Here is a 16540-nt window from a genome sequence, read left to right as displayed (position 1 = left end):
TAAGAGAAACTCATTTAGCTGTGCATCTATTCCACAACTCTAAAACCACTAAGCTAAAATGAACTAAGCATTGCATGTTTAGGAATACCAGTTTTTAAGAACTGAAGAGGCTGAATTTAAAGTATATTCGGGTGAAAATTAAGGAAAGGAAATACAAGCCTCCAATTATTCTGCAGTAAGACAGGCTATACTTTTATTCCCTTCGTTGAAGAGACTCAGGAAAGCGTTACTATAAAAACGTGTCAAAATTAGAAGGAAATGGCATTTAAAACAGCTTCACTTCCTACTTAGGGTAGACCTGAGAGCAGGAGGATCAAGCATGTAAGAAGGAGAGTGCTTGAAGAAAGAAATAAAAGCACAATAGCTGGTACTTCTCTGCTATAACATTATCAGCCTGCTGAGAGCAATTACAATAGCACAGACAGCACTTGCTTTATCATGACCTTACTGAGGAAAAAAACTCTGAGATTCAGCAGGGAATTTATTAGAAAATTTTAATGCCAACTGAAATTTCATCCAAAGGCCTCAATATTAAAGGTCATATCCATTACAATACTGTGGGAAACCTTGGATCTCTCTGTTCCTATGTTCCACCCTTTCTCAATTTTGTTTTCTTTCATAAGAGTAGGTCAGGCTCTCCTCTCAGCTTCACAGCACTCTGTATTAGAGGTACAAGGCCGCTATTTACATTTTAAAAAACCTTAGCCAGTAAGTCAAATAAAGAACTTTAAAAAAAAAAAAGAAGTTAAAACCAAAAAAAGCAAAATCAAGCAGCACTGATGAAACTAAGGCACTGTGCAGCTGGATTTAACTATCTTACATGGATAGACAAAATATGTGACCTGATCCTGACTGAATTATCTGTCACTACTTCCAGACCAACTGTCCTCCTGTGAGGGGGGCCAGGTATGAACTGACTACTGACTTGCACACAAAAGCATAAGTTGTGTAGTGTTTTTAAAAAAAAAATTCTTAACTGTAGACTGTTACAAACATTTGAAACTAAAGTACCACCACTGAATTCTGATCAGCTGAGCCTCACTGCTCTAGTGGAAGGTGCCCCTGCCCATGGCAGGGGGCTTGGATTGGACCTAGATGATCTTTAAGGTCCCTTCAAACCCAAACCATTCTGTGCTTCTATGAAAGGCTCCTTGTTTGTATGTGGCGATGGTTACTGGGTACTTCTTAAGCCCCATCACTGCTCTACTCAAAGCTTTTAGCTTTACAACAGGAGATGCATATGCTAAGCACCTGTGGAAAATATAAAGTGCACTGTGAAGCTCCACAGTGCTCTTCAGCTTTCCTGAAGGAAGTACTCCCCACAGATTTGCAGCATAAAGTTACTCTCCTTTTAGTTGAAGATTTAGGAAAATAGAATCACAGATGGCCTGTACTTTACCAAAAGATGCAAAAGACCACAAGTTCTACTTTTACACTGTATTGATCTTATTCAAATATGAAACTGTAATAGAGAGAAAAAGCTCATGTTCTTGAATCCTTACATAATTTTGTAGCTTACATTCTTGTGACTTCCGGAGTACCTTGAGCTCTCAAGTACCCATATTAGTCAGCACAAATGTGGGAACACAAGTCCAGATACTTGCTTTCAATCTGCTCAGCTACCCTCTGAACAAAAGAGTCATCCTCTTTTTTCAGCCTATGAGAATATACATTATGGATATTCATTACACTCCTTACTTTCTCAGTTTCCCCAGTATGCACTCAATGTAGGATGTCTGAGAAAAGGAAGAAGGTTGAAACACAAGTTTCCTGTACCAGGCCCACTTATATTTGAAAACACATCCCACCTGATGACCTGGAAGCAGCTATTTCAGTCTTCCTCCAAAGTACCAGGAAACCTGACAACTGAACTAGTTTTACCTACACTTCAGGCTATGATGGCATTTGTGGAGGACAGTGAATAAAAATAATTTTTTTTGAACTCAATTCATACAAGATTTTATGTTCTTCATGCTAACAGCCTGTGGGCAAGGTTTCGGTAGAGGGGAGACTACAGGAGTAGCTTCTTTAAGAAGGTGCCAGAAGCTTCTTGCAGTGTCTGGGAGAGCCAATGCCAGCTGGCTCCAAGAGAGACTTTCCACTGGTCAAGGTCAGCAGCAGTGGTAGTGCCTCTGGGAGAAAAAAAAGAAAACCTGCACAATTCCATCCAGGAGAGAGGAATAAGAGTATGTGAGAGGAACAGCACTGCAGACACCCAGGTTAGTACAGAAGGAGGGGCAGGAGGTGCTCCAGGTGCCAGACCTGAGACTCCCCTGCAGCCCAGGGTGCAGAGCATAGTGAGGCATCTGTGCCCCTGCAGCCCAGGGAGGTCCATGGCGGAGCAGAGATCCTCCTGCAGCTTGTGGAGGACCCCACACCAGAGCAGGTAGATGCCTGAAGGAGGCTGGGACCACATGGGAAGCACTGGAGCAGGCTCCTGTCACGACCTCAGGACCAGTGGAGAGAAGCAGGTTTGCTGGCAGGATCTGTGTCCCTGTGAGGAACACAAGCTGGAGCAGTCTGGTCCTGATGGACTGCACCCCATGGAAATGACTCACACTGGAGAAGTTCAGAAAAGACTGTCTCCTGCAGGAGGGACCTCACAGTGAAGCAGGGGAAGGGTGTGAGGAGCTTCCTTTGAGGAGGAGGGAGCAGCAGAGACAATGTGTGATGATCTGACCTTAGACTGCATTTCCCATCCTTTGCACCGAGGAGGTAGGAAAAAAAAGAGAGTAATTTTAAGCTTGGGAAGAAGGGAGGAGTGGAAGGAAGCTGTTTTTAAGATTTGGTTTTATTTTTCATTACCCTTCTGTGATTTGGTTGGTAATAAATTATACTAATTTCTCCAAGATGAGTCTGGTTTGCCCATGAGGGTAATTGGGGAGTGATCTCTCCCTGACATCTTAACTCATGAACCTTTCATTGTATTTTCCCTGTATCTCCCCTGTCTAGCTGAGGAGATAGAGCAGCTTTGGTGGGCACCTGGTGTCCAGCCAGGGTCAACCTACCACATAGCCACACTAAATTTACTTTCATACATATCTCAAGTACCTTAGTAGGTTTGAAACCAAAAGCACAAATAAAATTTGAATGCCGCTGAAAGGTCACCACTTCTTAGAGACTTGTGTTCATTCACACATTCATACACTGACCCAAGTTTACCCTTCTAGACACGGATGCGAATGACCTCTAGCTCAGAACCTGTGCAGCAGTGGCTGGGCTAAGGAGTCATACCAGCTGCACTCCAGGATGTCTGCTTTTGAAATGAAATATCACTTATTCACACAAGCAATCTACTGCAAAGCCCTCTACATGCAACACAAAAGTACTTAATCTGCCATGCTAAACAAAGTGCCAATGGATTTGTCCTGTGAATTGCTTTATCCTTCAAAAGTGATTATGCAAACTTGCTTTAAATGCTCTTGGATTTGGTAACTACTGTAATTTTGTTTAATAGCTATTTCTTATCAATCTTCCTCATTCAAAAAAAGGAGGGAGAGGTTTAATTTATGACTTACGACATTTGCAAGAAGTCAACAAAATGGCTGCTAGACTAAACTGGAAATATTTAATACTTAGTCTTTTCAAATAAAAGCCAGCCTTGATGTTCCTGGTGTTCACACTGGTTTTCACTTACCTAGAAAACAGCATCAACTTCTAAGTGTTTCTTCACTGCTCATTAGGCATGGTTTTTAGTTTACACTGTCTTTGATGTAGCCCATAAAACATGGTAAGACTGACACAATGTGGTCAGCATCCTGACCACATTGTCAGCTTGTCAGCAGCTTTCTGTCTATGCAGATTTCCTTCTTCAGAATACTGCTGCTTGGGTTTAAAGCAGAGAAGAGAGTGAAGTAGATGATGAAGGGATACCTTCTGAGATAGACAGTGTTGTAAGACTTGGAATATCATGCCTTAATTCCTACTGTAAGCATGTTTTGTGAATCTGGGCAAATAATTTCGTTCCCTGTGCACCCAAGTCTTTAAATATATGCTTATATTTAGAGATTGCCTCCTTCATTTCCACCTCAATATTTTAAGGACATTGGTGAAATGCACAATCAAAATCAGGATGCCTTGATCTTCCATAGCTCACTGCTACTTCTGCAGAGGAGCAGTAGAACCAGTAATTCTCTCTGTCCTCTGTCTTGCCTGTACAGCTGAGGGAATGGAAAAAGTCCCAGCCCTGACAAGTCCCTGGGGACGACGCAACAAATGTATGAGTACTGTCATAGTCACAAAATTATTAGTAATAAAACAAGCTGTTTGAAAAGACTTACTCCCTTTTTTTGCCCATAAAGCATATCCTACATGTGGTAAAGGTATGTTACTGTCAATGTGCCAGTTCTGCAGTATTATTTGACAGCACAACTTGGCATACCAAATTTTTTCTCCTCTTCCCCCATGAGTATACATACATCATTTTAAAAGCAATTTACAACATGTCAAACTGCTTAAGGAGACTCTTAAAAATCTAATGTATGAAGTTAACCACTGGCATGATTTATTATTGAAGTTCCACAGTTATAACTTGACAATTAAGAAATATTGATAAATGTAAACACATTATTGATGTCAATTAAAAAGCACAAGATTGATTAACCTCCCAGAGGTATACTGGCACGAGCAGTTAGAGAATAATCACTCCCACTAAGTATTCACTACTAACAAATGTGCATAGAAATTAGACTTCTGTGAGACAAGAAGTATTTTCATTTAAAATTAAGATAATTTGAACACAGAACCAAAGCATTGGGTCAACAACAAAATCAGGAGAATTACAAACAAGATCTGTATTAATGTGAAAGGCTAAGTGATTAGGTCACATAATGTCCTCATTAACCCCACAGTTGGGCAAAAATATGGTTAAGAATTATCAAACCAACTGCTTAGCAAGTCAATTATGCTCACAGGAGAAAAACGATGAATGTATTATTTAGCCACTACACTGCAATATTCAAAACTGCCCTGATGAGGGACAAGACCTTCTTTTTACAGCATGAACAGCAGATCTTTGTTTTAAACTACGCATTCATGCACTTCCTACTGGTGACAAAATTATAACGGTGAGTTCAAAACTCTGCTTAGGAATGGTTCACTTCCTGCCAAGCAAACAGCCTAGGAAGGACGTTCAGGCAGCACATACCTCAGAGGGGAAGCATGTATCTGACATACCCCAGAAAGCATAACAACAGGAATCAGCCAAATTGTGATTTAAATGTGACTGGAAGACTTTGGGCTCCTTCTTTCTTCTTCTTTTTACTTGCTTTCAGAATTAATGTACTGGCATAATGCCTGTCACGAAGATGAAGGGCACTGCAGCTATAGCTCTTAATGGCCAAAAAAAACCTAGGCTCACCTCAGAAAGCACAAAGCTAAAGACAGCAGCAATGCACCAAGTACCAAGGAGACTGCGTAAACACTAATTAAACTTCACTCTACACTCTCGTCTAGAAAACAGCTTTCCCTGCCTAAACTTCCAAGGGCTTGATCAGACATGCTGCAGCTGGAGTCTAGCAACTTTCTTCCCTAAGCCTGGCCTTCATCACAACTTCATGGATCAAACACATTTCCCTCAAATACAAGCAGCTTACTACGGAGACACTATAGACAGAATATGAATTACTGCAAAAAAGATAAAATTGTAAAACAACACATCAATGATAAAGCTATTTTGCTTGAAAGAGCTTTTATGTGAAGGCCACACATATGTTTATTGTCAAAATAGAACTAGATCACTGTGGATTTACCTGGTTGCAAATTCAGTCAAATGTTACTGGTGACAGAGACCATGTTTGGTGCTATGATAACCCACAGGGGCATTCAGTGGACTCCCAGATGATTACAATATATGCAGACATACCAGACACAAAGGAACATGACGAGGACTTTTTTTTGAAGTAACTGTTTCTTTCAGAGTTTTGTTAAACGACAGTTAATGTTGGAAGATTGTAAAAACAGCTTTCATTTTGTCATGCAATATTAAAATAAGAAAGCAAGTGTCACCTTTGAAACTGGAAAAATGGAAAAGTTTTAGTGACAACCAACAGAAGAAGCACAATGATAATAAGATGCGGAAATAAAAAGCACTCATGAAACCAGATTCTTGGAGCAAATAAGGCAAATGGAACTCTTTGCAGACTGCCCTTATCTTGAGAATGAAGAAAAGAGTAAATTCTTTAGACTTGAAAAACTATCTGTGGAAGAAACAAAAAAAAGGCATCTGATTTAGAGTGGCAGGGGAAAAATTTAAAACATATTTTCAGTGTGCTGTGGGGAGAAGCAATGTTCATCTGAAAAGCCAGAAAAGAATGCAAGTAGCTTAAGGAGGAGCTAAAATGCCTCCTCTTCCCTCTGTTAGCTGTAAATGGAAAAACTGAAATTGTAATATGCTGAGAGACTGATGATTGAGCATGGGGGGTTGGGGAAAATGTCATTAAAAAAACCCACTGTACCACTGCTACGGGAGCAGGTGACTTGTCAGATAGTGAGGGTGCCAACACCAACATTGTCATCCTGAATTACAGACTGCAGTTCAAGGGCAGCAGAACACTGTTGTGGGGATCAGGGGCACCAGGCAAATGTGCCAAAGCTCCTCCTGGAGGGAAGCATGCCTGGTCAGTTGCAGTGCCAATGAATCTGACAGTGTCTCCTTTCAATAAGCAGTACAAAATCAGGATGGAAAGTTTTCACACCAAGGAAAAAAGAAATAAAACTACAACAGATTAAAAACCAACCAGCAAACGATGAGAGATCAAGAGATCACTGTTTTAATAACAGCACTTTTGTCTCTCTCCCTTTTTTAGAAGTCCTCAAAACAACAATCCCTCTAATTTCCTCAAGGTCTAGCTGCACTTAAAACTGGTTTGTCCCCTGAGAAGGGACTCTCATGAGAGATCAATATTCTGATGTGAATATAAGTCACAATACATACACAAGGCTTCCAAAAGGTTATACGTTTCATAAATAACATGCAGGATTGCCATACTTCTCCTTTTTGTATTCAGTAAAAAAGAGAGCCTCCACAAATGTTCTGCTCTGCAGCAGACATCACACAGCAAGAAAGACAAGAAGTTGCTCAAAGGTTAATACACTTTAATGAGAGAAACTCAGTCTTCAAACCCTCCCTCAATGGGCACCACTGCAAACCAGACTGACAGGCATCAAAGCAAGATCACACAGTCAGATTAGAAACAGCAGAAGTCATTTGAGCTGTGATCAGAACTACAGAACTTATTTCTACTTTCCCTCTCTTGACAGTATTTTTTATTTGCACTAAGACACACACACACACACTTGCTGTTACCTCATTCGGAAAAGCCTCCTTGAAGTTTTGTTGCAACAGCCACCCCTAAGGGCCATATTCATTTACACCCTGGGCTGAAGCTCTTGAGACACCAAACACAGCAAAGCACAAAGGGGCAAATGGCAGAGGGACACATCTGCCTGAAATGTGATCTTTCCTTGGTTCTGGAGCTTTCTTCAGCAGAGAATGGTTAGAGTTCCTAATTGTTTCAAGGAGCTACTGACCAGACAGGCTGATAAAACTTACTCTTTTCCATGTGGAAGTTTACACCCAGCATTTGCTTTATTGGATGTGACATACTGCCACGCTGAATTGCTCAGTAGAAAGTCCTTCTCCTGTCCTTCAGACAGCCCTCATCTGTGCATAACATCAGGTGCTCACAGCTCTGAATGTATTATATAACTACTGCTACTATTTATGATAAGGTTCCAACCTCACTGGATTAGACATTAAGTACATGCAACAAAAATAATCACAGTTCTTTATGACAGATAATTACAGTATTTTAAATGCATTGGCCCACACCCAACAGTCTTTATTTTTAGGAAACTTTACTGCATACATCAAATGCTGTGTTTTACCCTAAGCTCTTACATCAGAAAGACAAAGCCTCATTCTACCTCTGAATTGCCTCTGCTGGCAGTCTAAAGGTTACTTTCAATGCACAGTCTACTTTGGTATTTAATACTGCAGACAGAACCTGCCACTTGTAGTTTAGTCAGCAGAATGAACAGAAGCAAATCACATGTGAAAACACAATCTTGTTCTCCATCAGGAGAGTTAAATGAAAGCCTAAGGAGTAACACTGCTCTGGAGACTCACACAGGTGTAACCTGGAGAGCCATGCCACCTGAAGACGAGTAAAATGTCTATTACACTTCCTGCGCCCTCAGATGCCAGAAATTAAGCTGATATGACAGCTCTGGGCTTTTGGCATCTGTTCCAATGTTGCACATCTCCAAAGATAGCCTACACACCAAGATGAAAAAGGTATTTGGAAAGGCTGGCCAAAGCAGACCTCACTGCTAACAAGTTCTGTGAAAGGACAAGTTCTGATTCAGTGATTTTCTGTTTAAATTTACCAAACCTTTTTCAAAGTCACTCCTACAACACCTTTTTCTTTGTTCCTCCTCCTTTCAACCCCTAAAACCTTATGGATGTTTACTGTACATAGAATATATTTACTCTCCTACTGAAATATAAAACCAGTATAGCTCTGAATTTACTGCTTCCCCACTTCAATTTCAAGCTTTCTTTTGTTTACTAAAAGACAGGTATTATCCATCCTATGTTATACATTCCTTTGCCTGCATCTGTGCCTCTTTCTAAGTCAAGAGCACTGAATTTTAATATATGTTAAGGATTTCTGTTGCTTTCTTAATCATATTCTTCCTGGCAGGCTACTGTTTTTAACTCTTTGAAGTTTTCAAACCACATGTAAAGTAAATCAAACATGAACATAACAAAAGGATTTAAACAACCTCAAGGTAAAGAAAATATCTAAAAATATCACCTCAAAGAGCTCTGAAATTTTAAAAAAATTAAATAAAAAAAACCCCAACAAAGACAGTAAAATGCCCCTAGTGGCTTCTAAATAGCCTAAGTCAGCTGATTTGAATTCAATTTGTGGCTTTGCCACAAGCTTCCAGCATAATTTTGGTAATTGCAGGTAAGGAACCAAACAAGTGGGAATTCATGATGTGGTAAAGCAATTAAAAACTGACTCCCAGTACTACAACAGGCTAGGAGCAAGAGAAGTGCAAGAGGCTCATGCCAAACATTTTCTACATTGTAGCTGCCAATCCAAGGATTTAGAAGTCTATAGGTAGTTCATAGATACCGTGCAGTGACTTGATAAAACTGTTTTACTGGATATTTGTCCATTGTTTGATTATGCCACTCACCTCCTGCTCTTCTGCTGTGAATGAGGCATTTGAAAACTTTACTCTGTCTACACTTGCTTTAACTATAGCTAAATGGCTCGAGAGGTAAGAAGTGTTCTCTGGGTGTAATGTCAGCTCTGTCCTGGCTGGAAAATGACATCCAACAGTAATAAATAAAAATACATGACACAAGTGAAAACCCCAGCAAAGTTCCAAAGGACAATCCTCTTATCTAAGAGCTGTAAGTCTACAATTTTGTGGTAGAAAAATATGTATTTTTGTAGAGAAATTGGTATTTGCCATTGTGAAGCTGGAAAAAAAAGAGATAAAATTCAAAGAGCTTCTCAAGAAAAGCAGTAAAATAATCTGTGATTTTAAAACTTCCTTGCAGTTACAAACTTGGTAAGAATAAACCATATTAGAGCTTCAACAGAATTGTCTGCCAACAGGAAAACATGAGTTGCCAATACCATGCACATTCCTGAACAGTAGTGTGGTGCTGTCCCTTGCACTCAAAGAGCTTTTCCAGCTATTCTTTTCTCTTGGCCCCAAAACTGCTGCCAACTTAATGAAATACATTACACAGTATTTTGCAACTTTCTTACATATTCATTAAAATTTGATATAAATATGACCTGTAGCCTGAAACTAATACTAACAAGAGTTTTCAAAATCAACCTTCTCCTGCAAAGGGCATCCTGCCTACTACAGTGCTCTGCAGTATAAGCACAACCTATTCAGATACCCAGAACATTTCTTAAAAGTTCGGTAAGTTCCTTCAGATACAAACTCACAACTGTGTAAATTGGTACCAGTCCTCCAAATACTCAACAAAAAAATGCTTTCAGTCCAGAAGTACATACACCTTGACAATTACTAATTTTGGAATATTTGCTGCTCAAAGAATGAGCAATCAATTCAAAGCAGGTTCAGTAAACTAGGGTAGTACTTCTACCTTTCATTTTTTATAGTAACTATAATTGAAGTTACTTGTCTTGCTAATATTTATTAAACATGCTTTAATATTTATGTTATTTTCATTAACAGAAAGTTTCCTTATAGCTATATTGTCATCAATTCATAATAATATGAACAATAATAATATGAGTGCGGTATTAGTACATTGATTCAGTTTAATTTCCACTTCCATTCAAGTGTTACTCGAATTCACAATATTGCTAAGATGAGATACTGCTAATGAACATCTCAAGAAGGCACAGTACTTGGCTACACACAGCTGCACTGGCAACTTGGCTTGCTGAAAAAAAAGGTCCAGAAGGATAGTTCTTACTTTGCACAAGTTTCAGAACAAGACCATTCTAGTAATTTTGACTATGGAGAAATGTAAGAGTATGAGACCAAAATCTCACACTAAGTATGATGTGGGCTTTTATCAAGGCATAGTCATGAAACATTCCATTAAAAGAAATGGAGCTAAAGTTTCTACAAGCAATGAATGTTTCAAGGATTAGAATGTACTTTACAACATGCTGCAAACATGGAAAATGCTGCAAGTACTCAGTACTTATCATTATCAGCGGAACCCGGCTAATTGAGGTCTCATGCTTCAACACCACATTCTTTCATTCTATACATTGGAAGGGAACAGTAAGAGACGTCAAGCCTGAAGAAAAGCATCTCAGACTCAAAAGAAAAGTTTGTGTTCCCTTAAAAAACACAGATGACCAGCCATCTGTAAAGGAAGCAGACCCACACATCCTGACTGTCTGCACACTCATGGTGCATCTCTTGTCTCCCTGACCAAGATTTGTGCAAACCAGGATTCTCATCAGTTTGGATTATTTAAAGAGACAAAAAAAAGCTGTGAAATATTAAAACTCTTTTACTGAAGAGTACTGTAGTTGTGTGATGCTAAAACCAGTAAAATTGATAATAAAGGCTCAGAGTTGCCAGGAAAAACAAAATAATCCCTTCTTAGCTGGACAACAAGATGACTGGCAGTTTCTAGCTACAATATAAAACTGAGGAGAAAGCACTACAGAGGAATATGTAAGAATGAGATATCCTATAAATTAAAACAAGGCTTTAATCAGAGCACACAGGTCTACTACAGCTTTTGAACTTCACTATTATATTTTCAGTTCAAAACCTGAGAGACAGCATGGCATAAAAAAAACTTCAAACCACTCAGTATTAGCCAATCTTCAAAGCGGCTTTTGCAAAGCTTAAATTTCAGCAGCAGCAGTACATTTCAGTGCAAATTCTCCTACCACCATCATACTGCAATAGTATTAGAAACTCACAAATGAAATCATATTAGCATAGCTGGGGAACGGCTGTTATGACAATCCTCAAATGACTTCAAGACTTCACCTCAAAACTTTTTAAAACGTTCTATTTCAAACTTATTTGTGACAATGCATTTCTCACAACACCCTTCTCTACAGGAAAGACATCACAAAATTTTGTTGTTTACACAGTAAACACACACAAAAATCTTTAAAAACACTGTTTAAAATGAATCTGAATTGTTCCTTCCTTTAGCCAGGCTATTTTAAAATCGAAACCAATAATAAGCAGAGGAGGACTGAGGTGGAGATGAATGTTCCTCCATGCTTTTCAGCATTATAAGGATACTTTTATAACACTCAAGAAAATTGTACAGTGACTGACATGAACAAAATGACAGTAATCTGTCACTGCTTCACATTTCCCACTAGGCTGATTCAAATAGTTATTTATGAACCTTACACTTGAATGGTCACTTTGTTGACTAACCATAAATTAGAATGTAAAGTGAATATAAATTTGATTTTAGAGTAACAAAAAATTGTCAGCAAAGAGGAATCTTACTTAATTTCTACTGACATACTAGGAAAAAGTCAGCAATACCAAGATGAACCACATCATAATAAACCCCAAACTTAGCAAAAAACTGTATGCTAGATCTCATGTTTGCTTCAGTGTTTCTCCATTTAAAAATAAAAGCACTTTATATTATGCTTGGTTAGGTTTAAATATAAAGTCTTAATAATGTCAGATGACTTCATTACTTAGATCTTCAACTAAAGAGAGAGAAGGAATGTTCTTCTACAGAGCATAATGAAATTTGACAGCAAGTAAATATTAATATGAACTTAGATGTTCAGATTTTTAATAGTCCTGATGAAAAGCTTTTAAGACAGTGTTGCTATTTTTACAACACTTATCTCTTCCTTTACAGATGGAAGTGAGACAACACCAAAACATAACTGTTCTGCAAAGCACAACAGTTCTCAATTTTTTAGGACAAAAAATCTTTATTACCCAAACAATCAACTCTTGTAGGGATGCATGTCAAAAAATTATCTTGGTAAAATAATTTCCTTCTATTTGATTATTTTTTGTTAAAAAGTGCCATTACCTATTATATTACTGTATAATAACATTCATTATCCATTACTCCTGAAAACATGTAAGATAAACCCTTCCAAAAGTGAATGCAGCATGACTGTACTTTGTCTGGGAAATATCTAGAAATGCAACATTAAAGAGATATTTCAACATAAGTTTCACTATTTTAGCAGTATTAAAAACGTGAAGTTGTGTTAGTGTCTTTAATATTCCTTGCTTTTCAAGTATATTTTCTCTGAAACTCTTACATGGAATGACAGTGATCCAATTTAGAACCAACTTTAGCAATTGGTTTTTCATGTTGGAAAAGCCCCTTAAATAGCTGAGGTTTGAAGCAAACATGCAAAACCCTACAGGCTTAGCAATAACTGAGGCCATTCTGAATTATTCTGCTATGTCCCACTGACACAGTAACAAATGCATAACAGAAAGATGCTGACTGATAACCTTTAGGCTAAAAGAAAACTTCATAAAAGGTGCAAGGCAAGACCCCCACCCTAGACAAGAATCTGGCCTGTCAAGAGTCTGTTTTAGACAAATAGTATCTTTTTTTTAGGGTCTACAGAAACAAGGTAATCTGGGTTTACACAGGACTTAGAGCGGAAAGAGGAGTTTTATTTTAAAATCTGTTCCAGACTTATTAGAACTCAGATCAGTAGAACCATGTTTTGCTGAGAAAAAAGCTGGAAAGTTTTTATTTAGCAAGACTTTATCTTAAACAAGAATTAGAAGAGCTGAAAATGCCAATTATCACCTACAGATCTGAGAAAAAACACGCCAACATTCAAATGTAATTGCATTGCAACAATCCAATCCAAATTGCTTCTTTGAGAAACACTTAAAATAAAAAAATAGCAGTGTTTGGATTAAAAAAAGATAGCAAAACTATGGTAGCACAAAACCACACCTGTCCCTGGGAGAAGAAATTCCAAAAAAATTAACTTGCACCTAAGTACTCATACTTAATTGTCAAAACAAAGGGCCCAGATCCCTACTGAAATAAGAATCCATCTAACTGACCGGCTGGCTGTTTAAAGATTCATATTAAAACAAACCATGGAGGAGCAGGTGCACATATTCATACAGTGTTTAATAAAAGTACTACTGAGCTCTGATTGGTGTCAGCAAGCGCAGATTTTGCAAGGAGGAACAGCTTAAGCACTGCAAGTGCCCATAGAGAGCTCATGTATAGAAACTTACTTTCTTCCAATTTTTAGTGGTCACTGTACATAGACACTAGGTATGAATGAGAAGTTAAAAAGTATCCAAAGTTCAACAAAGTCTACTTCATGTCTTAATAACGTGGTCACTAGTGGAAGGAACAGACATGCTATAAATGCTTCTCAGACAAGGTTGAAGAAAAATATTGCCAGTGACTCAAATCTTCCAAAGAAAAATCTATGACCCTGTTTGGGCACATGTAGCCAGCATTCAATTAATTCACTTCAGGATTTTCTTGTTCTGTTACTATTCTAACGCTGTATCTAGAGATAGGAAAAAACAAACAGAAGGTGGTGAGACTATTTGGAGTGAGTGTCACAGTTACCCTTGTGAACCTATGATGGAAATAAGAACAAACTCAGACAAAAACTGATGTTCATTTAGAGATGTTTTGAGCAAGGATCTATTTTTCCCATCTCTAGTGGCATAAGACAGTTAAATGAGTAGTGGAAAGCTCCTATTAAATAATGAGAGAAATAAACATACCTGCCGTTGAATAACCTCTAGGTTTGCTTTGGCTTTATTCAGTAGCTCTTCTATTTTTTCAGAGTCCTCTATGGTCTTGTTTTCTCTAAAGGCATCTCTTATCCTTCTGATGGCATATGTTCTAAACACAAACAATAAGAAGACATGTATTCATAGATGTGCCGGGGTTTATGACATTTCAACATTCTTTAAAACATGCTGACATAAAAAATAAAATGCACACACACACCTATAAATATATACATATATTGCTCAGTTTTAGACATAAATCTTTTTGTTCGGGGTTTTGTGTTGCCTGAGATGAAGTAGTGACCAGACCCTTTCATTTTAAAAAATGTGGTTGTATTGGAGGTTACTGTAGAAAAATTTCATATTTCAAGTATCAGCTCAGTCTTCACCACTTGTTATTGCTGAAACCATACTGTTGGATGCCCAGCATAGATATGGCAAATCTTAAGAACGTAACAGAATGGCTAAGGACCAGAAAATTTCCCAGATTATTTTGAATCTGCGTGACTATTCTCAACCTGCATATTCTAAAGGTCATTGAGCTAGACACTAAATACAACATACATATCTACTAGATGCAGTGCTGTAATTTAGCAGTCAACAAAGGTAGACTGATGGACCAATCAACACAAAAAGGACTCCTTCCCTGTCACCCTTTTCCTCTCCTGACAAGGTGTATTTCACCCCTCAGTCCAACACCTCCTCATCCATTTCCCCACTAAGAAACAATTACAGGACACTATTTCTGCAAGCTGGAAGAGATCTCTGCTTCCAGAGAGGAAGGTCCAAAGCTGCAGCTCTCTCCAAATTCTGCCCTTTCTTTCCAACACAGTAAAGAACTTTCACATAGTCTGTAGTATACTGTCATCTGCCCTTCCCTCCCCCCCAAATAGGACCAATTTCCATATTAAAATAAATTTTTCAGATTGAGCAGTGGATACTTTCATTACATGGGTCTTTGGGAGGGGCAGGAGACATGCAGTAAACTGATCTTGCTCATCTATCTCGATAGTGTTCCAATTCTGTACCACCACATCACATCAGTATCACTTTTGCTACAGAAAGTAAAACCCTGTGTGTAGCACTGGAAGGAAACAAAAGGCTGCAAACCCCCCCCCCCAATTAGTTTAATGTTTCAACAACCCTTTCCAATCTTGTATAAAAGTGGAACACAAGAGACAAAATTGTCTGAAACAGTATCATAAAAAATCCAAGGCCAAGACTGAAAAATAAAATTATTGGGGGAGGAGACTGAGGAGAGAGGAAGAAGAAACATGACTAGCCAGTGGCACTTCGTTCCATTAGATGGTGCTATGCAGCTCCTATTGCAGCTTTCACCAGCCAAGCAGTGTATTTTGTCTTTGAGCTCATAAATAACACATTTCAATCACAGGAATCAGGATGGCTGTGGAGTGCCACTCTGCTGCCGCACCCCAGCAGATGGTACGTGCTTTTAATTAGGGCCTGTTCACCTATAATGTGACACAGGGGTGCGTGAGGGAGTGAGGGAGTGTGTGTTTGGATGTGTGAAGTTAATAGAATGTATTAAATATGGAAGCTCAATCTCATCTGCAGCTGTTGTCCTAGCAAGACATGAAGAGGAAGCTGATTATTTCTTCTAGAAAAGAAACAACCCCAAATCATTAATATATAGTGTAATTCTGTTGCTTGATAATGGATAGATTTCAAATCATCCCATATACATATGTAGGGTTAAACTGTGCAAAACATATAATATTTTCTGAAAGAAAGGACTTGTTTCCAAGAGATACAGAAACTAACATATATATATTTAGCTTAAACGAAAAAACAACAACAACAGCAAGTATCTATTAGTGGGTACAAGTCTTTCAAAACGCAATACAAATGAGTAAATGCTATCTACATAAAAAAGATAGATGGGACAAAACCAGATTCTTGTTCAGTACAGCACCTACAGACTGGAGCAGGTTTTTTTTGTACATATGGTGTGTTAATTGTTCCATTTTCTCTCTTTTCCTCTAATTACATCCAACAGTTGTTGAGAAAGAAAAGATATGTACACAGAAAACCAACCAATTTTTATCTATAATCAGAAAGTTGCACTGTCTCTACCTTCTACAATTTTTAAAACCTTTATGAGTGTAACCACCCAAAGGAAGTTATTTTACATAGGCTTTAACACAATCTTAATTCTACAGCTAAATCCATATATCTCTAAACACACTTCAAAGACCAGCTCTATAACCTGGCACTATTCTTTACCAAAGTTACACTGAGATTCAATGTATTATTTAAAATA

At 38.2% G+C, this 16540-nt stretch overlaps 1 protein-coding gene across 1 annotated transcript in view; it reads right to left on the bottom strand.

Moving 5' to 3' along the window:
* Window positions 1-16540, bottom strand: part of LYRM4 (LYR motif containing 4) — an 89857-nt gene that overhangs the window by 54540 nt on the left and 18777 nt on the right. Inside the window, exon 2 of the mRNA XM_039550222.1 lies at window positions 14251-14371. Within this exon, the coding sequence (XP_039406156.1) occupies window positions 14251-14371 (121 nt within the window). The remainder of the gene's footprint in view (window positions 1-14250; window positions 14372-16540) is intronic.

This window comes from Corvus cornix, chromosome 2, assembly GCF_000738735.6.
Source record: "Corvus cornix cornix isolate S_Up_H32 chromosome 2, ASM73873v5, whole genome shotgun sequence".
In the NCBI taxonomy this organism is placed as follows: domain Eukaryota; kingdom Metazoa; phylum Chordata; class Aves; order Passeriformes; family Corvidae; genus Corvus; species Corvus cornix.
This window is presented reverse-complemented; position numbering and strand designations above follow the sequence as displayed.